Here is a 26,610-nt window from a genome sequence, read left to right on the forward strand (position 1 = left end):
TGAAGCAACGTCCTCCACAACTAGACTGAAGAACAAAAGGACAGCAACTTGTCTGTTCCCCTTCCCCGATTCCCCAATAAAATCTTAAAAAAAAAAAACTGACCGTGGGGGCTGACTGAGTAGCTCAGTTGGTTAAGAGCTTACTCAAGAGTTTGAGCTCTGAGCAACAGCGGTTCGATTCCCGGCCCGAGCTGAGCTGCCGCTGAGCTGCCAACAGGTAGCAGGATGGCTCAGCTAAAAAAAAAAACAAAACCCAAAAAAACCTGACTGTGGTCACTACTCCTAACCGTGTTTGGGAGAGCAGCCATGTTCCAGGGAGACAGCTGGGTCAGTCACACCTGTGGCATTTCTGCCTGTACCCAACAAAAAGGCTATTCTGTGAACAAAATCACCAGGTCCTGCATGTGAGGTATAAGCAGATCTTCTGCACACCCCTCGTGTTTGTGGGCATCTTGTATACCATGTGAACGTGCGTATCTGTACAAGGGACGGGGACGCTGCTCAGCGCCATTCCTGTTGTTACTTGGAGCGCGTGTTGTTGTCACCCGTTTCTTGCATATCAAGACCCCCATCTGCTCTTAGATTACTCACCATCCATAAAACTGCCTGATGGGAGTCTAGTGAGGGAAGGTAGTGAGGTCCTAGAAGACCACAAGGAGTGTGTGGGAGGGACGTGGGTGTTCCAGTCTAGAGGGCTAAGGGAAGTTTGCCATCTAGGGGGTGATGCCAAAGAGGGTCATACACCTGTCAGTATCTTACACATGAAGATTTTAACGTATAACTGATCATTGCTTACTCTTTTCCTGATGCAAAATGTTAAAGTGGTTTTTACCTTAACATGCACACACACACACACACACACACACACACACACACACACACTTTATATACATATATATATATATATATATATATATATATTAGTATGTATATATACACATGCACATATATACAGGCAGCTGTAGGTTTATTTTTGGACTGAATTGACACTTAAAAAGTTGGTGCCCTTGGGTTCAAGTTTGCCTGTGAGCTCTCAGTCCAGTTGATACCCGCTGCCTCCCTGTCTTCCTTGTGCCCTGAGTGGTGTCCGGGTAGTGCCCCTCCTTTCCTTCAGTGCTGAGCCTCTTTGGCTCTGGCAACTCCACTGAATGTGACAGTGTTTTTGCTCAGGTGTCACTGAGCAGGGAAGTCCATGACACATCACTGCAATCCTTGGTTCTCCGGCCGGCTCTTCTTAGAGAGGAGTGCCAGTGGAGAGGCTGGCTTGGAGGTTTGGCATTCGGTGCCAGGAAGTGGGAGGAAGTGAGTAAGAGCTGTCATAAATGAGCCTTGAATCCTTTCTTTGCCTCAGGGTCACAAGAGGAAAAACTGGAAGGTGCGGCGCTTTGTTCTGAGGAAGGACCCGGCTTTCCTGCATTACTACGATCCTTCCAAAGTGAGTGTTGCGTGCTCGCTCGGTGACCGTGTGTGAGGCCTCCGGATGCTTCTCTCCCAAGCGCAGCAGGCAGCTGGCTCCGCTTCCTTGCTTTCTCTCAGCATCCCTACCATAACTTCCGCCCCCCTGTGCCTTTCCTTCCACAATCCAAGCATCACTCCTTTCATCACATCGTTGCCTGCTCAATGGATCCTCATTTTGAGAGGAAAAGGATCTTTTAGTTTCTCCCAAGCCTGCTGTGTGGCTAGAGAGGATGAGGTGGGCTGATGAAGAGACTCCTAGCGGGTGCTTCCCAGGCTCTTCACCCCTTTCTACCCACAGATCCCATGAATTCTGCCCCCTCAACCTCTTGCTCTCACCAATGCTTTGAAAAGTTCCTTTTTCTATATAACATTTAAGCCATACTTTACTAACTTTATTTTTTTTTTCTAATTGATCAAAGAATTGCTATTCTAAGTTTCAGGTAAGTATTACCACAGGCTGAGTTGATCTAATTCCAGTCAAAAGAAAAGAACAAGGGTCTTTGAGCTGGCCCATTCAGTTTTTTCTTGGTAGATGTATGGTTTTCGTTCATTTTTTGAAGACTGGGCAGTTCCTTCCTCCTGACCGAGCTTCAGTCTGGAACCCCTCCCCGAAGCCGAGTGTGAAGGAGCCTGAAGGACCCCTGGGACCCTGCCAGACAGCAGGGAGGGCTGGGGGCAGGGAGGGGTGTGACAGTGTTGCTGCTGGCAGTGAAATGAAGCCCAAACTTCCTCACTGATGCACATAACTTGGTCATATGATGTCCGAGTTCAGCTTCATCTTCTATTACAAGTGAATCTCACTTGACCTCTTTGGCTGGCATGACAGGGTGGTTACAGGCAAGAGTGCAACTCTTCCGTTTTGTGCATTCACACGATTCCTGATCAGGTCTCCTTTCATTTGCAGGACGAGAACCGGCCGGTGGGTGGGTTTTCTCTTCGTGGTTCACTCGTATCCGCTCTGGAGGATAATGGCGTTCCTACTGGTAAGGGATAACTTCAGCCTGAAGATCTCAGGGGCCTCCCTCTGGCACTGTCAATAATGCTTTGCTGACGAAGGACTGAGCTATTGGAACCAAGGAGGGTTTTCTCAATGAGATGATGAATGGTGTGAGTTTTAAAGCCAATTGCAGAATTAGAGAAAAGGGCATGTAGGTGCGTTTAATGTTTTAACAATACAGCTAAATAACCCTTGTCTTTAATATTCTTTCCCCTCCATTTCTATGCTTACTGGCCTATAAATTTCCACGTTAGAATAATAGCTCTCACAATGTTTAAGGGTTAGCAACTCTTTACTATCTGTCATCACACTAATTTCACAATAGACAGCCAGCTAGGGTAACAAGATGGTATTATTTCCATTTTATGGATGTGGAAATTGAGGTTCAAAGAAGTTAAAGTCAAACCCCAAATCTGTGCCTTTTTACATAAACATACTGGATTCTTTGATGTGAATGAAACTGTAGATCTGTGGTTAGCATAGGGTAAAAGCCAAGAGGGCTTCCAAGAATGTGCAGTCATACTGTCAGTGGGCCATAAGGCCCAGGTGAGGAAGAGGGAATGAAAAGAAGAGGAAAGCATGCACTTGGTGGGGTTCCTAACCATCTATATTTGTATTTAAGAAAGCCTTTATTATTTGTGTTTTCATCTGTCTCAGTCGCAGCTAGTTTCAGTCGAAAGCAGATATGGATAGTCACTGATTTTTTTTTTTTTTCTGCCTAGGGGTTAAAGGGAATGTCCAGGGAAATCTCTTCAAAGTGATCACTAAGGATGACACACACTATTACATCCAGGCCAGCAGCAAGGCCGAGCGAGTTGAGTGGATTGAAGCTATCAAAAAGCTAACATGACAAGGACCAGAAGGAACAGGACCACAATTCCTCTCTCCTGCGAGGTGATACAGACAGGATTTCCTGGAAAATGGGAGTGTTAAGACTTAACTTGTTCATATATTTTGTACTGCTTTGGAGATTGGTGGAGTTCCTGATTACAATCAGCAGTGGTGCTGATTTCCTTCCCCACCTTTATATTAACCACCTGGAAATGCTAGAACAGCCACTAGGCATCAGCAGCATCATTCGTCATCCAGCCAGCCATTCCTCCAGGCACATACTTGGTTTGCCTTCTAACACTATTGTTGTGATACTAAGACACTAGTCTCTTGGCAGCTCTCTCTGAAATGCAGTCAACAACTTTTAACTCCTTTGTAATTAATAAAAATTGATGTTTATGGCTAATTGAGTTCCTGTACAAAGTTTTAGATTTTCAAAGGTTTCTTACACTTGAGGCTGTATGAATTACACAAGCTGATTATGAAGACATCTCAAGTGATCTGTCATTAAGATGCGTATCATCTTAAAGTGGGGATGGCAAAATGTTGGTTGAACATTCAGAGAATATTGTTTTGCTTTGAAAAATAAGCTTATGTATTATACATCACAGAAAAGAAATCATGGACTGGGAGAGATTAGTCACATACACCAAAAAAAAAAAAAAGTAGAATTACAGCTTTACTGTGGAAAATAGCAATTTAGAAAGAGATGCAGAACAGAGCTGCTAAAAGGGCAGGGCACTAAAGGACACAGGCAGATGTAGATGGGAAATAAGAGTTAAAATCAAGGTATGAAATTTTGATTTTAAAGTGAACATTACCTGAGACAAATAGATACCAAGAAGCTTTACCAGTTTGTAGGTTAATCTGAAGTAGTGAAAAGTCTGTATCATGTAGTATCTTTAAAAATATTTTTATTACTTTCAAGTTTACACAGTAATCTGGCACGAGCTACTGCCAGCCTTCTTGCTAAATACAAGTGGTTAAGACTTCCTTTAATAGATGAGATACATAACTTACATTTAAGGGGAGTAGATACTTCCAAAGTGTTTAAATTTGTCCTTAGTTTGAACTGTCTCCTCTTAATCTCATCTAGAATACCTGACCTGATCAGGAATTCCAAGCTAGTGAGGTTTTACTTCATTCCTTACATTTTAAGATTGCCTTTTAAAGCATCATTTTCCATTTGGCAGTTTACCAAGGTCTGTCTCTAGAATGTTTCTTTATTGCTTTGTGAATATCAACAAGTGTTTATCTAAATTCAACTTGGTTTGATGACTTGCATTTGGTTTGATGGCTTGACTCCAAATTGGCACAACCACACGCCACTCTATAGGTATCAGAATCCTCATGAATTGAAAAGATGGCGGTCACCTTGAGGCAAATCAGCAAACAGCTCTTGCCCAAGTACTAGTATTTGAATTTTTAAAAATTCCAAACCATTTAAATTCAATTGTTCTTGAAGTAAAAGTAGCTAAATCAAGGTGTTTGAAAGGATGGCATCTGAGTAAAAACTGTACTGCTTAGCATTATGTAGTGTTTAGCATCTCTGTAGGTTCCTACTAAATGTCGGCGCATTATCCATATAAAGTATTGGTTTGTCTTGTTTTGCTGTAAAACCTACCAAAAGGGATTGAATGTTCTTATATTTTGTCAGCCATTTCCAATTAATTTATTTCAATTAATTAAGCATAAGACCCAAGCTACTAATTTTGAGTTGATAACCACTTGATCTCAAAGGCAGAATGGGGAGATGAAATTTTCAATTTTTAATGAAGATGCTTTTGGGGGAAGAGATCCAAGATTTGGATAAACTGGTCAATTGTCTTTGTCAACCTATTCCACAAGTTGTTTGGAGCTGGCTGTATATCTTGTCCTCATATTTGAAAGTGATACTTTTACGTCAGCAGGGTATATGTATGCTTTAAGTTTAGTTAGTTCTCCCTTTAAGGTATCATTGAGGTACTGATCTTTTCTCTGGCAAGGGTCATGAATTTGCAAAACTGTTGTGGAACTGAGCAAAAGGCCGGCATGGGAAAAATCACTCACTATGAAGGCCACCAGTATTTCTCAGGTTATGGCTTTTGAAGTATAAAAACATTCAGTAAACAAAAATTCAATTCCCCAGCCTAAGCAAACATTTAAGGAGCACCCATTATATTAGTATATTTTGATGACATCTTGATGCTGAGCTTTAGACTTATTTTTTTGACTCCTCAGAAAGACCAAGGTGAAAATTATGTGCCAATTTTGAGTACATCGATTCTCTTCGAAATATTCCCAGTATGGCATGCTAGTTAGCAATCATAGCTCCCTTGCAGAAATGGCAGTATGAAGTCAGACTTTTGGATTTAAAAAGCTAGTAAAGGCTGCTAAATTAAACACAGGGACAGCCTTCACATATGGCACAAACTGTCTCACCCACACACTCTTCTACTTTCCAGTCCCTTTAATATTAAGTCTAGTCATGGACTGACTAAGGTGGGTCGATTTGTAAGTATTTAAATAGCTGTTCTCAGGAATTAAAAATTAATATATCCAGTGTAAAATTAATATATCCAGTACCTCATATATCCTAAGAGATTAAATCTACAAAGACCAAAGTAACTCAAGACTTTCTACACCCTGGCTGCTGTAGCTGTCACTTCAAACCATGTGTTATTATGAATTTTACTTACCTTTATATTTGTTATTTACCTTTAAACTTATATACCTTTAAGATAATTAGTTCTTAAAGATAAAAATGATGGAAACATTGAAAAATCATTGTGATTGTGTTAAAAAAGATCCCTATTTTGTTACAGAGAACTTAAGCGCTAGTGAATATTTTAATGGAAAAAAAAAATCAAGTTGGACGATGATACTCAAAATAACTAAAGCAGCAGCATATTAAAAAACAAAAAACTTTACCCTGAATTACAAGCTCAAGGCAAGCAGCTTAGTACACCAACTAGGACCAGTGTGATCAATTCTCCCTCATACATGTTGTCATCAGTCTTAAACATGTAAAAGGCACACAACCAATGTAGTTCTTTAATTGCATTTTAAGGCTTTTCCCCCCTAAGAGTCAACTTTCACTGTGGTTAAAATTCTTTTCTCTAAGCCCTCTCCTCCTGAAAGGATCTGCTGTATAGACAGTCCTTTGGTCACCTACCTGCCCTTATAGTTCTACATCTAGACTAAAATGAATAGAATTAGGGTTAGTAATCATAATGCTTTTACTGGTGACAAGAAGGAAGAAACCTATAGTTAAATATCCCAGAAATTTATTTAATGTTTGTTTGATACATTTTATATAGAAAGATTGGGACTGTTTGCTTTGGGTGCCCCTGGTAAATTTCATGGAGGCAAAGGGGTATCAATCTGGAGACATCAGAAATGGAAATGACAAACCCAATTTTATGACTCTTCTTAAGCTTGAAGATTTGTCTCTAGTGAAATTAGGCCCTTCCCTTAAAAAATGCCCAATGTGTTGGAGCTACTGTGTGAGGACAGCTGACATTTAGGAGGGCACTGCACATTTTGGTCTGTTGGAACATTTAAATACTTGGAAATAAAAAATATTCAGCTTTGAAGTTTTCAATACTGGAAAACTTTTAAGTCTAGGGTTTACAGCCAGCAAGGGCAGCTCTGTGTTCCTGAAACTGGATTCTGCTTCCCATAAAATTAATCTTCGGCTTTGGCTTCCATTTCTTCTGCATCATCATCTCCATCCACTTCTGCATTTTCTCTCTCAAGCCTCTCCAGCTGCCTTGCAAGTTCGGTCTCATCTGTATCTGTGACCACTTTGGGCTGTGGAAGCAGAGGCATAATTTCAAAGTAAAGTACTTAAATAGTACACAAATTTCACTTTCAATACTATCACTGCCCAGCATATTAACTCTTAAAGAACATTTTTCTTTCTAACAACTCTGCCATATCTATTCACTTTTGAGTGATGACAAATCACTAATAAATTCCATAAGATCAATAATGGAAGAAACTTAAGAGAATAAGACAATACAGAAAAAAGAAATATGTGTGCATTAAAATCAAATACTATGTCATCATTTTTACAGGCTCATATTGAAAATATATGAAAATAATCTCAGTGGCTATATCTTTCAAACCCATAAAAAGATGTCTTGTTAAAATGCATCTTCTAGGTTCAAAGTAAATTATTTACTATTCCTTTCCACAGAAGGAACTATTATATGTATATATGTATTTATATAAGTATTTATAATTTTCATATATACATGTGAAAATTAGGTTTTATTTTTGTTGAGATGAGAGAAATATAGGCAACTACTCCTGTTTCTAATCCTGAGATCAAATTTTAAGTATTTCACATAAATTCTGACAATAATTAATCACTCATTTTCATTGTTTATTTTTTTCCCCTCAGGGGTTCAGAGGGAAACCTAACAACACCAGTGACTATAGTTCTCAATAACCATTCTATGATAGTTCTTATTTACTTATAAAATGCCCTTTTAGAAACCCTCTAAGTCAATAATTATTTTATGGGTAGCAGAGTAGTAATCCTAAATGTATCCCATGTTTTAATCCTAAATGTATCCCATGTTTTAAGACTTGAGAATGCAAATCATTTAGATGATTTAAGTTTCTTAAAAACTTTAAGAATAAGGCAAAAACAGTATTGATCTCACCTCCATTTGAACATTGAAGACACCCCTCTTTTCCTCAATCTTTTCTTTTATAACAGCCATAGCTTGATTGAGGACAGAGAGACCTTCTGTTCTCTCCAGGGTTGTTGTAGTCATCACATACCGAGGGGGAGCTATTAGATTAATCTAAGGAAGAAAAAAATTCAAGTACGAGGGCCGGCCGAGTGGCGCGTTGGTTAAGAGCTGGCGTCAAGCCAGCTCTCAGCAGCAGGTCCCCGGTTCAGATCCTACATGAGGGCCAGTGACACTGCCCTCTACAGCTAAGATGGTGAACAACAGCTCAACCTGGAGCTGGGCTGCCAAGTTGCTGGCGATGGCGTAGGCTGCAACCCCTGCTGCAGTGGGCTGCTGTGAGCTACCATGAGTGGCTGGCAGCCAGCGTGAGTGGCCATGAGCGGCTGTCCAATGGCCCGAGCGACTGCCTCACCTGGGAAGAGCGCAATGATAATACCAGCATGGACCAGTGAAGCAACGTCCTCCACAACTAAAGAACCAAAGGACAGCAACTTGTCTGTTCCCCTTCCCAGATTCCTCCCCTCCCACAAAAAAAAAGGCCGGCCGAGTGTCTCAGTTGGCTAAGAATTGGCTTAAGAGCGTGGGCTCTGAGCAACAGGGCCGCCATTTCGATTCCCACATGGGCCAGTGACGTTGTGCCCAACCTGAGCTGTCGCTGAGCTGCCAACAGGTGGCAGGATAGCTCAGCTGGTGTAACAACAAGATTGCCTATGGAATATGTCCACCTGCAACTAAGACTGAACTCCACACCTTGAGCTGAGCTGCCGCCTGGATGGCTTAGTGGATAGAGCGTGGGCTCTTAACAACAAGGCTGCTGGTTCGACTCCCGCATAGGATGGTGGCTACGCCCACCCGCAACTAAGATTGAACACAGCACCTTGCACTTAGAGGCCATGAGCTGCGGATGGGAAGCCAGATGGCAACTGGTGCCCTCCACAACCAAGACTGAAGAACAACAACTTGGCTGGTCTCCTTCCCTAATTCCCCAACAATGTTCCCCTCCCCCAATTCCCCAATAAAAATCTTTAAAAAAATTAAAAAATTCAATTACGAGTATACCTAAAGAACACACAGCTATTAGGATGTTCAAGAATTATTTTGCTAATCTGCTGCCTTAACAAATCACCCCAAAACTTAACTCCCAATCCTATAGGCCAGCCATTTGGGGTGGTTTGTTACTATAACAAAATCTAACGGATAGTGATCTAATCAAGCCCACTGCAATACTGCATATGAAGAATCACAACTTCTGGGTGTCTCTGGTGGCTAAACTAAGTACAGCTATCATTGGCATAATGGATGATTTATCTTTAAAACAAACAAAAATTCCTATTTGGGTCTAAACTAAACTGACAGAAGAAATTCTTCTAAGAGATTCTGAGTAACAACCATTGAGTTAATTTTATCACCGATGAACGATTCAGACCAAACCTCCTAAAAGTTGTGTGTGCGAATATGAGAGAATATGTTGCCCTTTCCAAGATTCTACGAGCATTATGTATATACTAACTCTTCACTATAAAGGAACCCTGTGGCACTAAATATCAACTGGAATCTCCACCCACTGTGACAGTAATTAGTAGCTACAACAAAAAGCCTACACGTGATTTTAACGTCCCCTGGAAATATCAACAAGAGCCACTTTTCATAATAGTTGTTCCGAAACATGATCCAAAAAAATATCCTGATTTGGTTTAGGCGGAGATTTCAGCAGGGAGGGAGAAAACTGGCTACTCACCTTGATGGGCATGGTTTCTGTAGAACAATTCAACCCTGCTCTCAAGGCTTCTTTTACGGCATCAATGCCTTCATAACCATAACAAGCCACTTCAATATCTAAAATTATAAAAATTCAAAAGCTTATACCAAAAAATGCAAAAAAATAATTAATATTTAAAGGTGTACAAGGAATCAGCTGGGGCAAATACATGAGTATTCAAACATTTATGAAAGGCTTTCATCATCTTTTTAATTAGAGACCAATCTGGCTATTGGGTTGTCGGAAAAGTCATGGCGCATTTTTGCGGCGAAAAACATAGAAAAAATACGTCATGACTTTTCCGACAACCCAATATTAACTTTCATAATTAAGACTATCTGCGTATGTAGTGAAATTATATTCTTTCATCCACATCAAGCCCCTGAATGATGCAACTATAAAAGACAGACATTTAAGAAACACCCTGAATTCTGGCTATGCCTGGGTTAAAATGATGTGTCCAGCCTCTCCGTACCTCAGTTTCTTATTTGTAAAATGGGAGAGGAGGAGGAGTGTTTTAAAGACTGAATGAAACAATAATTGTAAATTGTTAGGACAGTTCAGAAATTGCATACATTTTGACCCAGCAATTCTTTTAGGAATTTGCCTTACAGAACACTTATATAAATGGGTAAGTATATATGCATAAGGGTATGAATTTACAGTGTTTTTGTAGTAATAAAAAACTTGGTACAACCTAAATGTTCTGCAAGAGGGGCCTGGTTCCTGTTAAGGTTTATCATTCTATGGAATATTACCTAGCAATTAAAAAGAATGAAAAGATTCCAATGTTCTACATGGAAGGGCAACCATGATACACCAAGTGGAAAAAGCTAGTTGGAGAAAATTGTGCATAGTATGATCCCATCTTGGTGAAAACAAGAAAAAGTTATATCTGAGTGTAAAAAGCATACATTCCTATATAATATGTAAGTATAGGAAAAATGTCTGAAAAAATATATTCCAAACTGTTAACAGTGATTAATCCAGGGACATGGGAGGATTTACTGTATTGTTAGAATATTTTAAAGTATGTAACCAGCCCCTTAAAAAAAAGGGCTAACAAGGTTAGCTGAACTCATATATGGCAGTTTCAACTTGTGTCAATATATACATTTTACGATAATTCAGCAGAAGCAAAAATAATTTCTTAAATTTTTCTTACAAAAAAATACACATTTAGAAAAATGTACAGATGTTGATGTAACATATTCTTTGGTAAGGTTCATTATTTAACAGCATTTTTCGTACATATAAAATCTTTTAACATCATTTAAAAAATCATTTACCTGCTCGTATTTTGACAGCCTGTGGTGTCAAACGCCTATTAATATTGTTAATGAGTACTTCCCGTTCATCTTCATTCAAATCTAAACTATCCAAAATAGATGGGTCTCTGATTTAAAAAAACAAAACAAAACAAAAAACACAAAAAAACCCAACAAAAGGTCAAGGTTATTTTACTGATAATTGCGATAGCAAACATAATACCATAGAATGCACAGAATGTTTCAGAATACAGGCTTTAGTGTCAGAATTAGAGTTCAAATCTTAGCTTTGCACTTTAATAACTATGTGTTTTGGGGCCTTTCCAGACCTCAGTTCCAAATGTGTAAAATGAGGATGAAACAGTGTAATCTCACTGGATTGTGGTATTAAATGAGATAATGCAAGTAAAGCACTTAGTGTCTGACAAACAGAAAACACCCAACTGATTATCATTAGGAGAACCATTTTAGAGATCTGGCTAAAGCAGGCAATTTAAAATGTCTCCCAATATACCTGAATTAAGCACTTCCATCTAATTAGCAGTCCCTGCTTCAAGGAGCTTATAATCTAGCTTGAAAATAACAAAAACGTGGAAAAAAAATTTAAAAATAAAACTGCATCCCTGGAAATCAGGAGAGGAAGGTATTATTACTTCCTAGCTAGTGGGTCAGGAAAGGCTTCATGGATAACGTAGTGTTTTCACCTGACCCTCTTAAGTGCCACAAGACAGGGATCAGAGCCTCAGTCAATGGCATGTTTGCTGAATAAATGAAAAACAATAAAATAATGATGAAAAGAATGATAAGACTTTAACAAGCAAAGATAGAACTGAAAGGTATGATGTATTTAAAAAGGAATGGCATGAGCAAGCATCCTGGTTAAAAAGCATGGGTTAAGGAATGAAAGGCAAAAAAATTTGGGTAGAAGGAACTTTCATTCAGCTAATACTGCCTTCCAAATCAAAAGACAAACCAACAGAAATGGGCAAAGGAGGTGGACAGATATTTCACAGAATATGAACGGTCAATAAACATATGAAAAACTGTTAAATTCACCAATAACCAACAGAATGCAAACCAAAACAAGATACTACTATATATCCATCAGTTTGGCAAAAGGAAAAAAAATCTGAGACATACACAAATGTCGGTGAGGATGAGGATGAAGAGAAATAGGAATGCTCATATAATTGCTAGAGGGAATATAAATTCTAGAACCAACTGGGGAGAGTACAGTAAAACCTTGAATTGTGAGTAACATGGTTTGCGAGTGTTCCGTAAGACAAGCAAACATTTCTAATACATTTTAACACGGTAAGCAAGCAATGTCTTGCAATACGAGTAGTTTGTTTCCAGAACGAAATATGCTCACAAAACAAGGTATTACTGTATTTTGTTAATGCTGAGGAAATTTAAAGATACATATAATTAATCTTATGACGCAACAGTTGTATTCCTAGGTATATACCTTAGAAACTCCCAAATGTCTACACAGAGACATGTGTTCATCATAGCATTGTTTGAGAAATGGGGATTACCTAAATATCTCTTAATAGAGAAAGAGATAAATATATTCTCATAGTAAAATACTATATAGAAATTAATGTGAAGTAGGCATACATATATCAATTTGGAGAAATCCTATTCAGTAACATCCTTATGAGTGAAAATTCACAGCACAGAAAGATATTTTAAATATAAAAATGATTCTATTATGTACTTCATGAATACATATATTAAAACTATAAAAACATAAATTATAATGATACATACTAATTTCAGAATAGTGGTTACCACTGATGAATCAGGGGAATGGGTTGGGAAAAGTACAACATTACTTTCAACTATCTCAGACATTTTATTTCTTATTTAAAAGAAAAATACGAGGCACATGCGGCAAAGAATTAGCATTACTTAAATCTGGACAGTCACTACATAACTGATGAAGCAAGAGAAGCGAGTGAAGGGAAAGGGAATAATACACGCTAAGGCGGCGTGGGAATGCAGGGAGTGCTGGAGGTGGAAGCTAGAGAGGTAAGCCAGGGCCAGATAATGACAATAAGCCAAGTTAAGACATGTGCTAATTAAAGAGTGCAGGACTGAAGTCAGGGAGGACAGGAATATAAAGCAGTATTTAATGGTTAATTACATACATTCTGGATACAGCCAGAATGTCAGGGTTTGAATCCTGGCTCTACCATTTGCTGTATGAACTTGGACAAATTAGTTACTCTCTGCCTCAATTTCCTCATCTATAAGATAAGGATTAATAGCACTTATAGCATAGGTTGTTGTGAGAATTATATAAATGTTAGCTATTATAATTATTATTATTTCACCTCTCCCACAACATGATATTAACAAAATCACATGTAGGGCTAAACTGGAAGGGATTTTGAGAATCGAATCAGCCAGGCTGTGGCAGGCTTTAATAGTCCCAGCTCCACTGGGCCATTCTGAGGGTTAAGGGGACCATCACCTCCGGGCAGCACAAGGCTGGGAAAGTAACCTCAGTGTAGTAATGAGGCTGCTTGTGGAGCAAGAACATTCAGGAAGGAGTGGGAGGTGTAGACATGGAGACAGTTAAGTACAGAGAACTGAAGGAGCCTGGCTGTTAAAAGGAGGACACTGTGCTTCCTACAGGAGAAAGTAGAGAGAAGGTAGAGAAGTTTTTTAGTGTAAATGGGAGAAATTAGAGCCTGTTTTTATGCTGCTGGAGCAAAACCAATAAAGGGAAAGGCTGAAGACCTAAGAAAGAATAACGGATAGAAAGAGGTCCCTGAGCAATAGCTAGGCATAGGTGGTGAGATCAGTCTGAGCAGGAAGGATATGAATTCCAGTGTGACAGGAGCACAGGAGGTAATGACAGGTGGGATGAAGATAAGTTTGCTGAGCTAGTGGAAGGGAGTAGAGATCCTGTGCAATGGATTATATTTTCTTTATAAAATAGGTATTGAGTGCACTAGGTGAGAGTGAGGAAAGCGGTGGAGTGAATATATGAGGAAGGTTGTGGAAAGCTCTGAAATAGCCACTCTAAGCATGGGAGGAAGAACTGACCAGGAGCGGAGAGAATGGGGGGCAGCAGTGAAGGCTCAGCTGAGGTTGGAGACCATGAATACGCAGGGGCACCAACCTGCAAGCCTGTGGTTTTTACTAGCAGCACCCACCCAGCAGTCTACAAGTGCAGAGAAGGCAGGAACATCAATCCAAGGCTGGATGTAACAGAGGGAAAAACAGGGCAAAAGCTCATGATATTGGCAAGACAGTTGGTGAAATGATGGATCATGGTACATCTATGCTGAATAAGAAAGAGAAGGCAGGAAAGGGTGAAAAGACAGGGAGAAAAATAGGTTTAGAATCAGAGCCTGACATAAGAATTAAGACATAGAACAGGACTATGTTGAAGCTGGAAGGGCGGGGGCTGTGGTAAAAAAAAAAAACCAGAATGTGTGAATTAAAGGTTTTAGAGGCAGAGCAAATCCTGGTTAATAGCAGACCCAGGGTTGAGGCCATATGTAAGGCTGGCTAAAGTGGCATGGGCTAAGGTTTAAAGAACTGTGAGGCAAAGAACACAAGAGGTTAGAGTTTTAGATGAGACATCTACCTTGGCCCTGAAGTTACCTAGGATAGTAAAAAACTAGAAGGAAATGTGTAGGAAGTAGTGTTTATGAAACTACATAACTATGATATACGAAATTATATAGGGTTGGCGATATACGATTGGCCCATATCATGGGCCTTTTATACCGAAATATTTTAATCTAAATTTGGCAAGGATTTAACACATGGATGTTATGCTATTAAATATCAGGCTCTCAACCCAGCAGCTGGGATATGAAGGTAGAAGCAGAACCAAAAAAGTGTTCTTACGAGACTGCATGCTTAAATGCATCATAGGCACCATATCCGGGTCTCTTGTACTTGTCATCAAAGACCCAAGCAGTTCTCTGGAACAGGCTTTCCAGCTGCTCATCCTTGGTGTACTCTAACACCTCGGCAACATGACGAAGAATGCTGTAAACCTAGAAACAAAATGAAGAGCTCAACAATTCAGAGGTAAGAAATCTATTTAAAAAAAATAGGTATTTCTACACCTTAGTAGACAACATCTAAAAACAAACCTTTGGTTAATCTGACGACAATAATTCCTTAATAAAAGATTGCCATCCAACAAATTCTTTCTCCATACAGAAATATTCGTTTTCCCATAATAAACTCAAGTGGGTATAACAAGTAGAAATAGTACAGAATTTAGCATGTCAAGACCCAGATCGAGTCTTGACTGGGATCAATTAATCTCTCTGAATTTGTTTCCTCATCTGGAAACGGGAGATACTAGTATCTCTCCTTTTTACTGCACAAAGCTCTTACACAGATAAAATACGTACAAATGCACAATATAAATTAAAAACACTACATTTATACAAATGCATAAAATTTGTATATTATACAAATCCTGTTACACAAATATAAGCCATTACGTATTACTACTACTGCATGAGATCATGGAACCAGGATTGAGATTTTAGTATATTTGCTTTTTTATCATTTAACAGTTATCCTTTAGTCCTACCCACTGCTGCCAAAAGTTTTCTAATATCCTAAGAATAAGAGAGCTTAATGAAGAGAAAGAGTATAAGGAAGGTTTTCATGTTAATTACACATGAAAAATGAAAACTGAGTGAGGAGAGATACTAACATAGGTTGGTCATTCTGTCATCTTATCATCCTGATAAAATCTACTAACATATTCATTTCACAATATGCTCAGGTGACAAAACAAAAAGGAAATTTCCTAGACAGTGCTTCTCAAATTTGGATTCTCAAACTTGGTGGGACCTGAGATCCTGCATTTCTAATGAACAGTCAGATGATGCCAATGCTGTTGGTCCAGAGACTATATTCTGAGTGGCAAGGTCCTAGAGTTTATTAAAAAGGGATTTTACTGAGAGTACTATTGAATGTGTAAACCACGCTGCAGTAATAGTAAACATATCAGTTTTAAAACAAAGGGAAAGACTGGGTAAATGATTGGACGGCTTTTAGATTTTTATTCTCTTTTACTAGAGCTAAGCAAAATTTAAAAAATCTTCTAAACATTGTTTTCTTGGCATTTTATCTTGAGGACAGAAATACACATGGCAGAAGAGAACAAAGGACACAAAAGAAGGGCAAAGAAAACAGAAACAATGGAAACAGTACCATTAAGAACCCAGGAGCCAGGGAATGAAGGATAATCTAAATAAGACCAGAGAACAGAAGAATAGACAGAAGATGAAGAATATAGACATAGCTGTTCTTGCTTACTAAGGAGAAGTAGAAAATTACAGCAAAAATAACAAAAAAGGAAGAAAAGTAACCTGGATTCACAGACATTTTGCAAACCTTTGCTCATTCTTACATACAACAGCTGGTTGTCTCTGTGACCCTTACCCAGAGTAGGGATGAAAGTCAACGAAATGTTATGACAAGCTAAATCTGCTGAAATCACCCATAATTTCTTCCTAAAAAAGCTTAAAAACACTAATGTCCAGTATTGTTTTGAGACTATTAGCTCATAAGCAATGCTTTATGATAGTAACACCATGAGACAAAAACACTATAGTTAAACTCTTTTGAAATTAAATCTTTTATTTTTCTATGTAACATATAACTGGAAATGAAAATATAAAGTTACAAAAAATGTAGGTTTTGTTTTTTATTCTTCCACCAAGAACATGGCATGCTGGTTATTTATTGAGCACATCAAATAGTGGACTGATTTGACTCAAAAATCAACTTACAGTTTTGGATTTGGTGAATTTATCTTCACATTTGATTGCTTCCTCTGGAGAAACTCTTCTTTTTGACAAATCAATATATCCTGTAAGAAAATTTTGAAAAAATGATCTCTGTTCAGGTGTCAGCGTACCACTGTGACAAATTTTCACAACACGCTTGTTTGGTTGGCATATTACTCCCCGGTAAAATCCCACCAACAAAATACTGCATAAGTACAGGTGAGAAAGTTTGTGTTTTCAGAAATGCATCTTTATTATCATGTAATTGTATATTCTCTATTACCTCATTGCAGGGAACTAATAATATTCAATTATCCAAATGAAAGCTAGTCAAAAGATTCGCTATTTGTCTATCTGGCATCCATCCATCATAGTGTCAATTGTATTAACTATATTTTCAGTATTTTTTTTTTTTAAAGATTTTATTGAGGAATTGGGGAAGGGGAACAGTGTTGGGGAAGGGGAACAGCCAAGCTGTTGTCCTTCAGTCTTAGTTGTGGAGGGCACAGCTAGCTCAGCTCCAAGTCCAGTCGCCATCCAGCCACCTGTCGGCAGCTGTCGGCTGCTCAGCTCAAGGTGCTGTGTTCAATCTTAGTTGCAGGGGTTGCAGCCCACCATCCCATGCGGGAGTCGTGGCAACCTTGTTGTTAGCACGTGGTCTCACCAGCTGAGCCAATCCTGCCACCTGTTGGCAGCTCAGCAGCAGCTCACCTTGGGTGCAGCGCACTGGCCCATGTGGGAATTGAACCAGCTCAGAGCTCGTGCTCTTAACCAACTGAGCCACTTAGCCAGCCCCTATTTTCAGTATTCTTGATGCTATGACATTTTCAGCCTGGATGACTGGGTGGGGAGAGACTCCCCCTCCTAGGGCTAGACAATTTTAGAGATAGCCAAGGGCTCACCAGCAGCAGCCTTTCATATGTAAACTAAACAACCCAGAGCCCACACCCACAACTATCTCCTCATCAAAGTTTCACACACCAAACCAATATTCCCCCTGCCCTAAATCAGCCCAAGGCCAGGTATCAGACAACCAGAATAGCCTTGATGCCCCAATTCCTGCCAAACTATTCAAAATAGCCAACCCTGAACAGTTTACCCTGACCTGCCTTGCCTTTTCTGAGGAAATCTCAATAATTGCTCTGGCCTAGGCCCTGGCTTCTTCTGCCTCCGGACTAAACCTGGTGCTTCCTCATGTGGCCTTGCATGGCACATCATGCCCCTATCTTTTAAGTAATAAAAATCTTCTTTCAATGGCACTGGCCTCTCCATGTCTTCAGTCACCTCCACAAATTACAATCCCACGGGTATAAAATGAGACAAGCAGTTACATGTATTTTAAAGAATGTAGAAGGAAAAAATGATGATTTCAGGCACCATATCTCTTTGACCTGAACAACTTCCTTTACCATTTCCTATAATGCAGGTCTATTTGGTAATAAATCCTCTTAGTTTCTATTTATTTGAAAATGTCTCATTTTGATCTTATTGTTTTTTTTAAAAAGGTTTTCATTGGGGAATTGGGGGATGGGAACAGCACTGGGGAATTGGGGGAAGGGGAACAGACAAGTTGCTGTTGTTTTGTTCTTCAGTCTAGTTGTGGAGGACGTTGCTTCACTGGCCCAAGTTGGCACCATCATTGCGCTCTTCCCAGGTGAGGCAGATCAGTCGCCGGCTTCTGGACGGCCGCTCATGGCGGCTGCTGGCCGCTCATGCTGACTGCTGGCTACACACTGTAGCCCATGGCAACCCACTGCAGCAGGGGTTGCAGCCTATACGAAGCCGGCGACTCACGGCAGCCCAGCTCCAGGTTGAGCTGTTGTTCAGCATCTTAGCTGTAGAAGGCAGTGTCACTGGCCCTCATATGTGGGATCCGAACCGGGGCCCTCTGGCGTCCCAAGACAGCTCTTAACCAACGCACCACTCAGCCTGCCCTGATCTTTGTTGTTGAATATTTCCTTTAGATATAGAATTCTGGTTTGACCGTTTTCTTTTAGTGCTTTAAAGATGTCATTCAATGTTCTGATCTCCATTATCTCTAATAAGAATGCTATAGTGATTTGTATTACTGTTCCTCTGTAAATTGCCATTTTCCTTGGCTACTTTCAAGATTTCTCTTTACCGCTGTTTTTCAATAGACTGATGTGCCTAGATGCAGTCTTATTAGTATTAATCCTGCTTGAGGTTAGCTGAGTTCCTCCAATTTGTAAATTTATGTTTTCTCAGCAAATATGAGAAACTTTTGGCCATGATTTCTTCTGCTCTTTCTCTCCATTTCTTTTGGAATCGAGCTTTTGATATTTGACAGGTTGCTTTTTTTCTCTGTTCTTCAGACTGGCTCTTTTTAAATGAACTATCTTCAAGTTTCACTGAGCCTTCTGTCATCTTTAATCTTTTAGATTTTTTAGATATTACACTTTTGATTTGTAGAATTTATATTTAGTTCTTTGCGAGTTTCTAAATTCTGAGATTTCATTTTGTTTATTATAAGCGTATCTTCCTAATATCCTTGAGCAGTTATAATACCTGCTTTAAAATCCTTATCTTCTAATTCCAACATAAGGGATATCTCTAGGTCATTCTCCATTGATAGTCCTTTCTCTTCTGTATAGGTCATATTTTCCTGTTTCTTCAAATGTTTTGCAGTTTTGGATTGTATCCCGAACATTGTGAATATGTAGCAGAGACTCGGAATTCCTTTATGTTTCCCTTAAGGATGCTAATTTTGTTTTAGCAGGCAGTTATTTGTCTGGTTTCAAAACTATAATCTGTTTCCCCAAGTGGAAAGCAACCAAAATCTATTTAGATTTTTACCCTGTAGGGTTGCTTGCAGTCTACCCTGTGTATTAGTAGTTCAGGAGTCAGCCAGAGTTTTAAGTAGATTTTATATAAAAATTTAGGGTTTCTCCCTCTGCGTCTCTTTCTCTAATCTCTATCAATATTTTCCAACTGCTATGGCTGTCCAGAACTGTTCTCATGTCATTAAGACTGTAGGTCTGCCACTAGAATTTTAGCTACCCTGCCTGAAGCCATGTGTAACGTTCATTCAGACAAAAAGCTGTAAAACTTAGCCAGTGGAATTCCTTCCTTTAGTTTCGGCCTGCTTTTGATTGCTCCCATTGTCTTTGGGTAGTTTTAAAAATATTTGTTCAGGGTTTATAGCTGTTATTTTTAAAGGTTTTTCCAATGGGACCTAATCATCTAATAGATCTCCTCTATAGGATCTTCTGCACTTTGCTTTTTTTCTTATCTCAACCCCGGTCATCTTTCTGCAACAGAATATTCAGATCTCATTCTATATAGTAAAACTGCATTGCACAGATGTGCCATAATTTATTTTACCATGATTTTGGCTGTTGTTTCCTGTTTTTTCCTTTCCTTTCTTTTTATTTTTTTAGCTGAGTCATCCTGCCACCTGTTGGCAGCTCAGCGGCAGCTCAGCTTGGGCCAGGACTCGAACCTCTGTTGCTCAGAGCTCACATTCTTGAGCGAGCTCTTAACCAACTGAGCCAGTTGGCCGGCGCTGTTGTTTCCTGTTTTTAATTAATACTGTACAAATAATGCAGCTATAGAAACTACTTTTACATATATCTATTGTACTTAAGCAAGTACTTTTTTTTTCATTCATGCATCTTTAATTTTTATGTTAATTTACTTTTAACAGAACAAAATTCAGAATATGTGCATGCAACATCAAAATGATAATCAGAGACATACCAAAACAAGGTAATTTAATTTACTCAAGAACAAGATAATATGAACTATTTACCCACATTCGGCCTTTTGACAGGATGGTGTTTGTCATCAAAACTCAAATGCAACAGCCACCCCAAACAATTAATCTTCAGCCATAATAAAGGTATTGTTTCCTGCTTTGTTTTAGAAATGAGATTTACAGTACTATTTTCACAATTCAGTATCATTACTCCTTACATTAGCAGGTAATATTCTAGAAACTTAGCACACATAATAAATAGGCTATTGTCCCTATCCACAAAAATCTTTCCTTTTTATTAACTGATTAGCATTCCAAATTTTCTCTTTGCTCCTTCTAGTGCAAAAGGGAATCTTCAGCGACAAGGACTCTGATTGCTGAAAGAATCTCTGACAAATACGCTGGACCCTACAGTAAGGAAGTACTTTTTCTGATTGCAGTTAATAATATATTTGATTCCTTCTTGTTATATATTTTATATAACAGAAAAGAAATGCAAGATAAGACACCATTCTAGGTCTTTCTGGGGCAGTGATATGAAGAATTATTCAAATTTAAGGAATACAGCTGTCCTTCCTTATCTGCACAGGATACATTTCAAGTCTCCGGGTGGATGCCTGAAACTGTGGATTATACTGAACCCTATAGAAAATATTTTTTTCCCCTATACATACATTCCATTTCACCTAAAGGAAGCTTCTCTTTGGTACATCCGAGTGCCAGCATCACTACTTTGTACATTGGGGACATTATTAAGTAAAATAAGTTACCTGAACACAGGCACTGTAATACCTTAACAGTCAATCTGATAACTGAGATGACAACCAAGTGACTAATGGGCATGTAGTATATAGTGTGGGTACGCTGGACAAAGGAGTGATTCATGTCTTGAGCAGGACAATGAGAGATTTCACCATGCTACCCAGAAAGGCATGCAATTTAAAACTTATGAATTGTTTATTTACCACAGTCCAAAAATATTAAATGGAAAATTCCTCTGAAAATAAAATTCAAGTTCTTTGACCAATAATAAAAATTAGTTCTGGGAGGTACTAATTAAACCACTACTAACTCAAGAGATCTTGCTTAGATGGCTAATTGGCATCCTTCTCTAACAACTTTGTATGTAAAAGAGTTTAAGTATAAAAGGAGGTGTTTATTTTGTATGGCAGTAGGCAATTTACAAGCAATATAGTTTACAGTAAGCCAATTTAAATCTGAAATTCATATTTTAGATATTTTTCTCACTTACCCTTTTCTTTGTCCACTCTAATGACAACCACACATTCATTCCTGCCAATTCGGATGAGTTTGTTTATAGAACGAATACGCCTTCTGGACAACTCACTAAGAAGAATCATGCCTTCGATATTGTTGTATTCCAGAAGGCTGACATAAGCCCCCATTTCAGCAATGGATCTTACATTCACCATCACTACATCTTCCACCTCAGGAAATTTGTGTTGATAAAATCTACAACTTAGACCCGGCATTCTGCAATATAAACAAAAGAATCAAGTAAGTGTTCAGTTAGAGTCAAAATAAATGTCCATTTTCCACATGTTGTCAGAAGGTGAGAAGTTGTTAGTCTTCTCACCTCTTTAAACTTCTTAAATGGTATCAGAAAACAGATAATGTTCAGGAATCAAGCTTTCATTTTTATTTTGCTCCACACTTTTGTAAGGCTTGGATGATTCTCTACCATCAGTTTCAGAGGACTCATAAAAAGTAATGACCATCTATAAAGTACAGCTAACCTCTGTTACCTAAAGATTAAAGGGACACCTTAAGAGTAAAATACTATTTTAATACCACCACTTCAAGAAATAACAAATGATGGGAAACATCACTACTATTACAAACCTATCAGTGAATTCTAAAGCTGTTCTTTCTCCAAATCAGCTAGGACTGTAATGCTACCACCCATTACATAAAGGAAAGAATCTTCTGACTACTAAAACCCTAACCATTTATCAAATGATATATCCTATAAGTCATTATAGCCAAAATTACAGTATCATATGACAGGACAAAAACTAAAAGTTTATTAATCAGAAAAGATACTAAATTTAACCAAAACGTATTCTGATTTTTTTCCTTTTAAAACAAACTTGAATTTAATTCACAATTACCATAATTTCTATTTCTACTTTTCCCATTACTCCCAAATACTCTTTTCTTTTGTTGAATAGGTATACGAAATCTTGAGACTAGCTTTATAGATCTACATTACTATAAAATTTAAGTTTCTCTTAACCTCCAAGTATCATATATATTTAAAACTATTCCCTTTGATCCACCCAACCTACTTTCAGCACCATTCCTTTTATGACCCACAATCCTGAAATCATACCATGAGCAGAAATATAATTTTAAAGGGAAGCTCTCAAACTAATCATAATTGATGAATTTCATGTTTTTCCGCTAAGTGTAGCCAGTTTACTGTTGTCAAAGCTCAGAAGACAGGCAATAGGATCTAAAGGCCTATAAAAAATGTGAAAATTTGCTAACTTATTATTTTCTTATTAATTGGGAAATAAAGATAGGACATCCACACCCAGCTCACAGAACCCTAGAATTCTGCTGCAGTGCAGTTTGAGAACTGCTAACTGCATCTGCCTGTAACTTCCCAGTGGCTTCCTATTGATTTATACATCTTTCTACTACTTACAGGGTCCTATATGATCTGGCCACTGCCTGTCTCCCTGAGGCATACCACTTTCTTCCTAGTTCTCCCCATTTTATAGATGAAGAAAATGAAGCGTAGGTTAAGCAACTTGTTCTGTTATATACTGCTAACAAGTGATAGTGTCAGAATTTGAACCTATGAAGGCTGGAGCCATAGTCTGCTATTTATCAGGCTATATTTTCTCTCAGTATTATGATAAATATATTACAATTAAAAACATCTTAAACAAAAAGTGACATTAACATACATATTCAATGCTGGAGCATATACCACAGATTAGTGAAAACTTTCAGTACTAATCTATCCTGTTTAACAAAAAAATAAAGCAGCATATTAGTAACAGTGGCAGAGATGTATTTCTCTTGTAGCTTGACAAAATAGAGATTTAGCAAATAAAGGGAAGCAAACAATGGCCAGAATTACCCACCAAGAAACAGCTGAACTGGTTGTTTCATTTTTTTCATTTTTAAACAGGGCCTTTAAAAAAAATTTGTTGTCAAATATCTGTATGTAAAGTACTAAAATTTAAGAGCTAAAAAAGTTTTAAACTGAGTATCAAAATAAATGCGATGAAAATGTGTGAAATAGTTTGAAGAGCTTTAACATATGCTAGCAACATTTACTTATCAAGTTTCTTCAAATAGTAACACTGATAATTTGAGGGAAGCAAGGCTTAATTTGATGGTTAAAGAAAATAGGCAATAGTGCAAAAGAATCCTGTAGGGAGACATGTTACAGCTTTATATACGTATTTTGCAATATGTAGGGTAAACAAATATTGCTGATGGTATGTTATTCACAATAAAGAAAGTAGCTGATAAGTACAAAAAGAATCCATTTCACAAAGAACCTGCATGTTGATTGAAAGATTTTGAACGTATCTTATTTATGGTAACAATCACACTAACTTAAAAAAGATCTGTTAGGAAAATAGAAGCCATAAATATATACAGAAGGTATATACTGGCCCTTTATATAACTTTCAAAGCACTTTGACTTACTTTTATTTTATTTGGCTCTCAGTAAGTCCTTGTCAGGACTTAGTGAACTTCGGGAATAGCTACAGATGTGGGTACCAGTCCTTGCTCTCTTACTAGCTGTGGTTGCTTTGGAAATGTATTCCCAGTGAACTGTAGTTTCTTGTCTGTGTATGTACCTCACAGATTTGTGGCGAGTACCACATGAGACAAAATACATGAAAAACAGAAAGTATAATGTGCTATACAAATATAAAGAAATTAAAAGGCAAAGGAAGCATTATTTCCACGTGTAGCTTAATTTGTTAAACGATTACTTAAGCACTACTGATACAATTAAGACTGTTACCTACAAAATTTAAGACTGGGAAACAAACTAATAAGCAAATAATTGCAATATATGGTATTATGAAAGGAGCACAGTGAAATGATCAATTAACTGGGAACCAAGGGACAGAATTAAGTGACTTCCTTAAGGACGAATGCTTGCTTAGTAAGTACAAGAACAGGGGCTAAAGCCAAGTCTTCTACATTAAATATAGAGCCCCAACATGCCAGAGTGCTACAATACAGTATGTGTTCTTTGGTAATGACCACCTATCTTTCACAATATATTAACTGACCTCCAAGGTAATTTCAAATAACCTGTATTCGTAATTTTGCCTCATCAAATGGTAGGTAGGACTTCTTGTCTTAAGCCAGGGCATGGTCAAGTCACCACAATAGATACAGGAAGTCCACATTCCTTTCCAAACTAAAGTGTATTATGTGATAGAAACAGCTCTTGCGATAATTGTCATTAGGCTCTAACACTTATGCTCTCTGCATACTAGTTTTTAGTATAGGAGTGCTACACAAAGCTTTTAAACTACTTCACTGTAGTTGAAATAGGAAGCACCATTATCTACAAACATTACTGTGCATCTGTATGAGATCTTTTGAGAGTTAGTAATTCTCATTTGGCATCAGATGAACTGAGAATTGGCAGTAAAGTTCTACTCATGGAAGTAATTTCCAAACTGTTGAAAGACAGAGTTACAACTTTTTTCCTTAAATAACAACTTCAATCAGAAGGAAAAAACGGACTTTTCTGCTACACCTTTTCTCCAAGAAAGTGTTTCCTGTTTAATGAACATTAAAGTAGCTTAAGTTTGGAGGTAACAAAAGGGACCTCAGGCTGAATACGTATTTAACCCTAAAATTCCCTTATCTTTTCAGTTTTGCTTAACTGTAAGACCACACCGTGTAATTCCACAAGTCTGTTCTCATTGGTGCTGAAATACAGCAAACCGACCGCGAAGCGTAATAAACTCTTTAAAAGCATGTTTTAGTTCCAATTCAAGGAGTGACTCATACAAGGAGCGCTAAGATAATATGAGCCTCAATTTTTAAAAATAAACTATCAAATAAACTGCCCTTGGACCCTTTATAAGCCAGCTCTTGTCAACACTGTGACCCATCCCACTGGTCCCTGGAAGGGTCCGGTCTGGTTTCCACTGAGAGGTAGTATTTGCTGGAGCGCAAGAGAGAGAGAGAAAAAAAAGAATGGATGGAATTCTCAGGCCCGGAAAGAGCAGTGCTCACCCCTGGTGCGGGAGTGTCACGGCGTTCTCCCGAGGCCGCCCCACCGCAAGGAACCCTTTTAAGCATATTGAAGAGGCTGTACAGTCACTTGGCCCATTTTCCTTCACGAGGTTCCTCCGCTCGTACAATGGCACCTGCAACTCCGGAAGACCGACACGGAGCCGGCGGGTGGTGTCGGTGGTGTCCACAGACACTTCTCGAGCAGGAACGGGAGAGGTGTTAGCCCGGGGCCTACCCTCTGTCGACCACCCGTCACTACACACAACCAAAGTGAGTTCTTTCAGAAGCCGATCTAGGGGACTAGTTACCTGAGGTATGTCTGTGGATCCCGCAGTGGGGTCCAGCGCCGCGCTCTTTTATCGGAGAGATCAGACTTGAGCTACCCGCAGCAGACGCGGAGCCTCCTCAGCGTGCGCTTCGCTCAACCCCACTGCGCATGCGGCACCACCTCGTATCACGCAAGCGCCAACAGAATAGAGGCCCTCTACGTCACTGATCATAGAGTCTGGGTCCTCCGAGAACCAGGAAGACTGTAGATCGCTGGAGGACCTGAAAAGTACGTTTTTTTTCACTATCTTTAGTTTTCGGTAAGTAAACCTTTAAGGCGTAGGGAGAAGTAGAACTCTCACTCCTTGCTCCTAAAGAATAAACCCTCGCTCAAAACTTCAGGCCACCATGAGGTGGCGCTGTGACCAAAGACGACAAGCGGAGGAAGAGAAAGAGTATACTCTTGTCTCCTGTTCTTTCGCCCCGCGCTTGCAAAGCCTTGCGCAGCCGCCTGGGAGGTGGAGCGGGAGGGGCTAGGAAGCTGACCGGAATTGAGGTGCCGTTCGGTGGTGCGCGCGCCTGAACATCCGGGCATCGCCT

At 38.9% G+C, this 26,610-nt stretch overlaps 2 protein-coding genes across 3 annotated transcripts in view; one reads left to right on the top strand and one right to left on the bottom strand.

The window, feature by feature from the left end:
- Window positions 1-4,069, top strand: part of PLEK2 (pleckstrin 2) — a 13,992-nt gene extending 9,923 nt beyond the window's left edge. For both annotated transcript variants that reach the window (XM_019641281.1, XM_019641282.1), the window contains exons 7-9: window positions 1,352-1,435; window positions 2,363-2,441; window positions 3,178-4,069. In XM_019641281.1, coding sequence (XP_019496826.1) covers window positions 1,352-1,435; window positions 2,363-2,441; window positions 3,178-3,305 — 291 coding nt within the window. In that variant the 3' untranslated portion in view covers window positions 3,306-4,069. The remainder of the gene's footprint in view (window positions 1-1,351; window positions 1,436-2,362; window positions 2,442-3,177) is intronic.
- A 2,466-nt stretch (window positions 4,070-6,535) lies between these two features.
- On the bottom strand, window positions 6,536-26,196 carry EIF2S1 (eukaryotic translation initiation factor 2 subunit alpha). Its single transcript, XM_019641313.1, has 8 exons — window positions 26,052-26,196; window positions 21,746-21,987; window positions 16,782-16,861; window positions 14,869-15,020; window positions 11,020-11,126; window positions 9,710-9,807; window positions 7,939-8,082; window positions 6,536-7,078 (listed from the first exon to the last, which is right to left on the bottom strand). The coding sequence occupies exons 2-8, from the start codon at window positions 21,984-21,986 to the stop codon at window positions 6,953-6,955; spliced, it is 948 nt and encodes a 315-aa protein (XP_019496858.1). The 5' UTR covers window position 21,987; window positions 26,052-26,196; the 3' UTR covers window positions 6,536-6,952.
- Between the last annotated feature and the right edge of the window lie 414 nt (window positions 26,197-26,610).

The sequence above is a fragment of the Hipposideros armiger genome, unplaced genomic scaffold, assembly GCF_001890085.2.
Source record: "Hipposideros armiger isolate ML-2016 unplaced genomic scaffold, ASM189008v1 scaffold_59, whole genome shotgun sequence".
Taxonomy (NCBI): Eukaryota; Metazoa; Chordata; class Mammalia; order Chiroptera; family Hipposideridae; genus Hipposideros; species Hipposideros armiger.

Bases quoted from the DNA above. Each gene is read 5' to 3' on its own strand.
- EIF2S1 (XM_019641313.1), bottom strand. From the start codon at position 21,986: ATGCCGGGTCTAAGTTGTAGATTTTATCAACACAAATTTCCTGAGGTG. The intron at 16,862-21,745 runs GTAAGTGAGAAA...ATTTTCTTACAG, and splicing joins TAGAGTGGACAAAGAAAAGG to GATATATTGATTTGTCAAAA. The intron at 11,127-14,868 runs GTAAGAACACTT...TTTTTAAATCAG, and splicing joins GCATTTAAGCATGCAGTCTC to AGACCCATCTATTTTGGATA.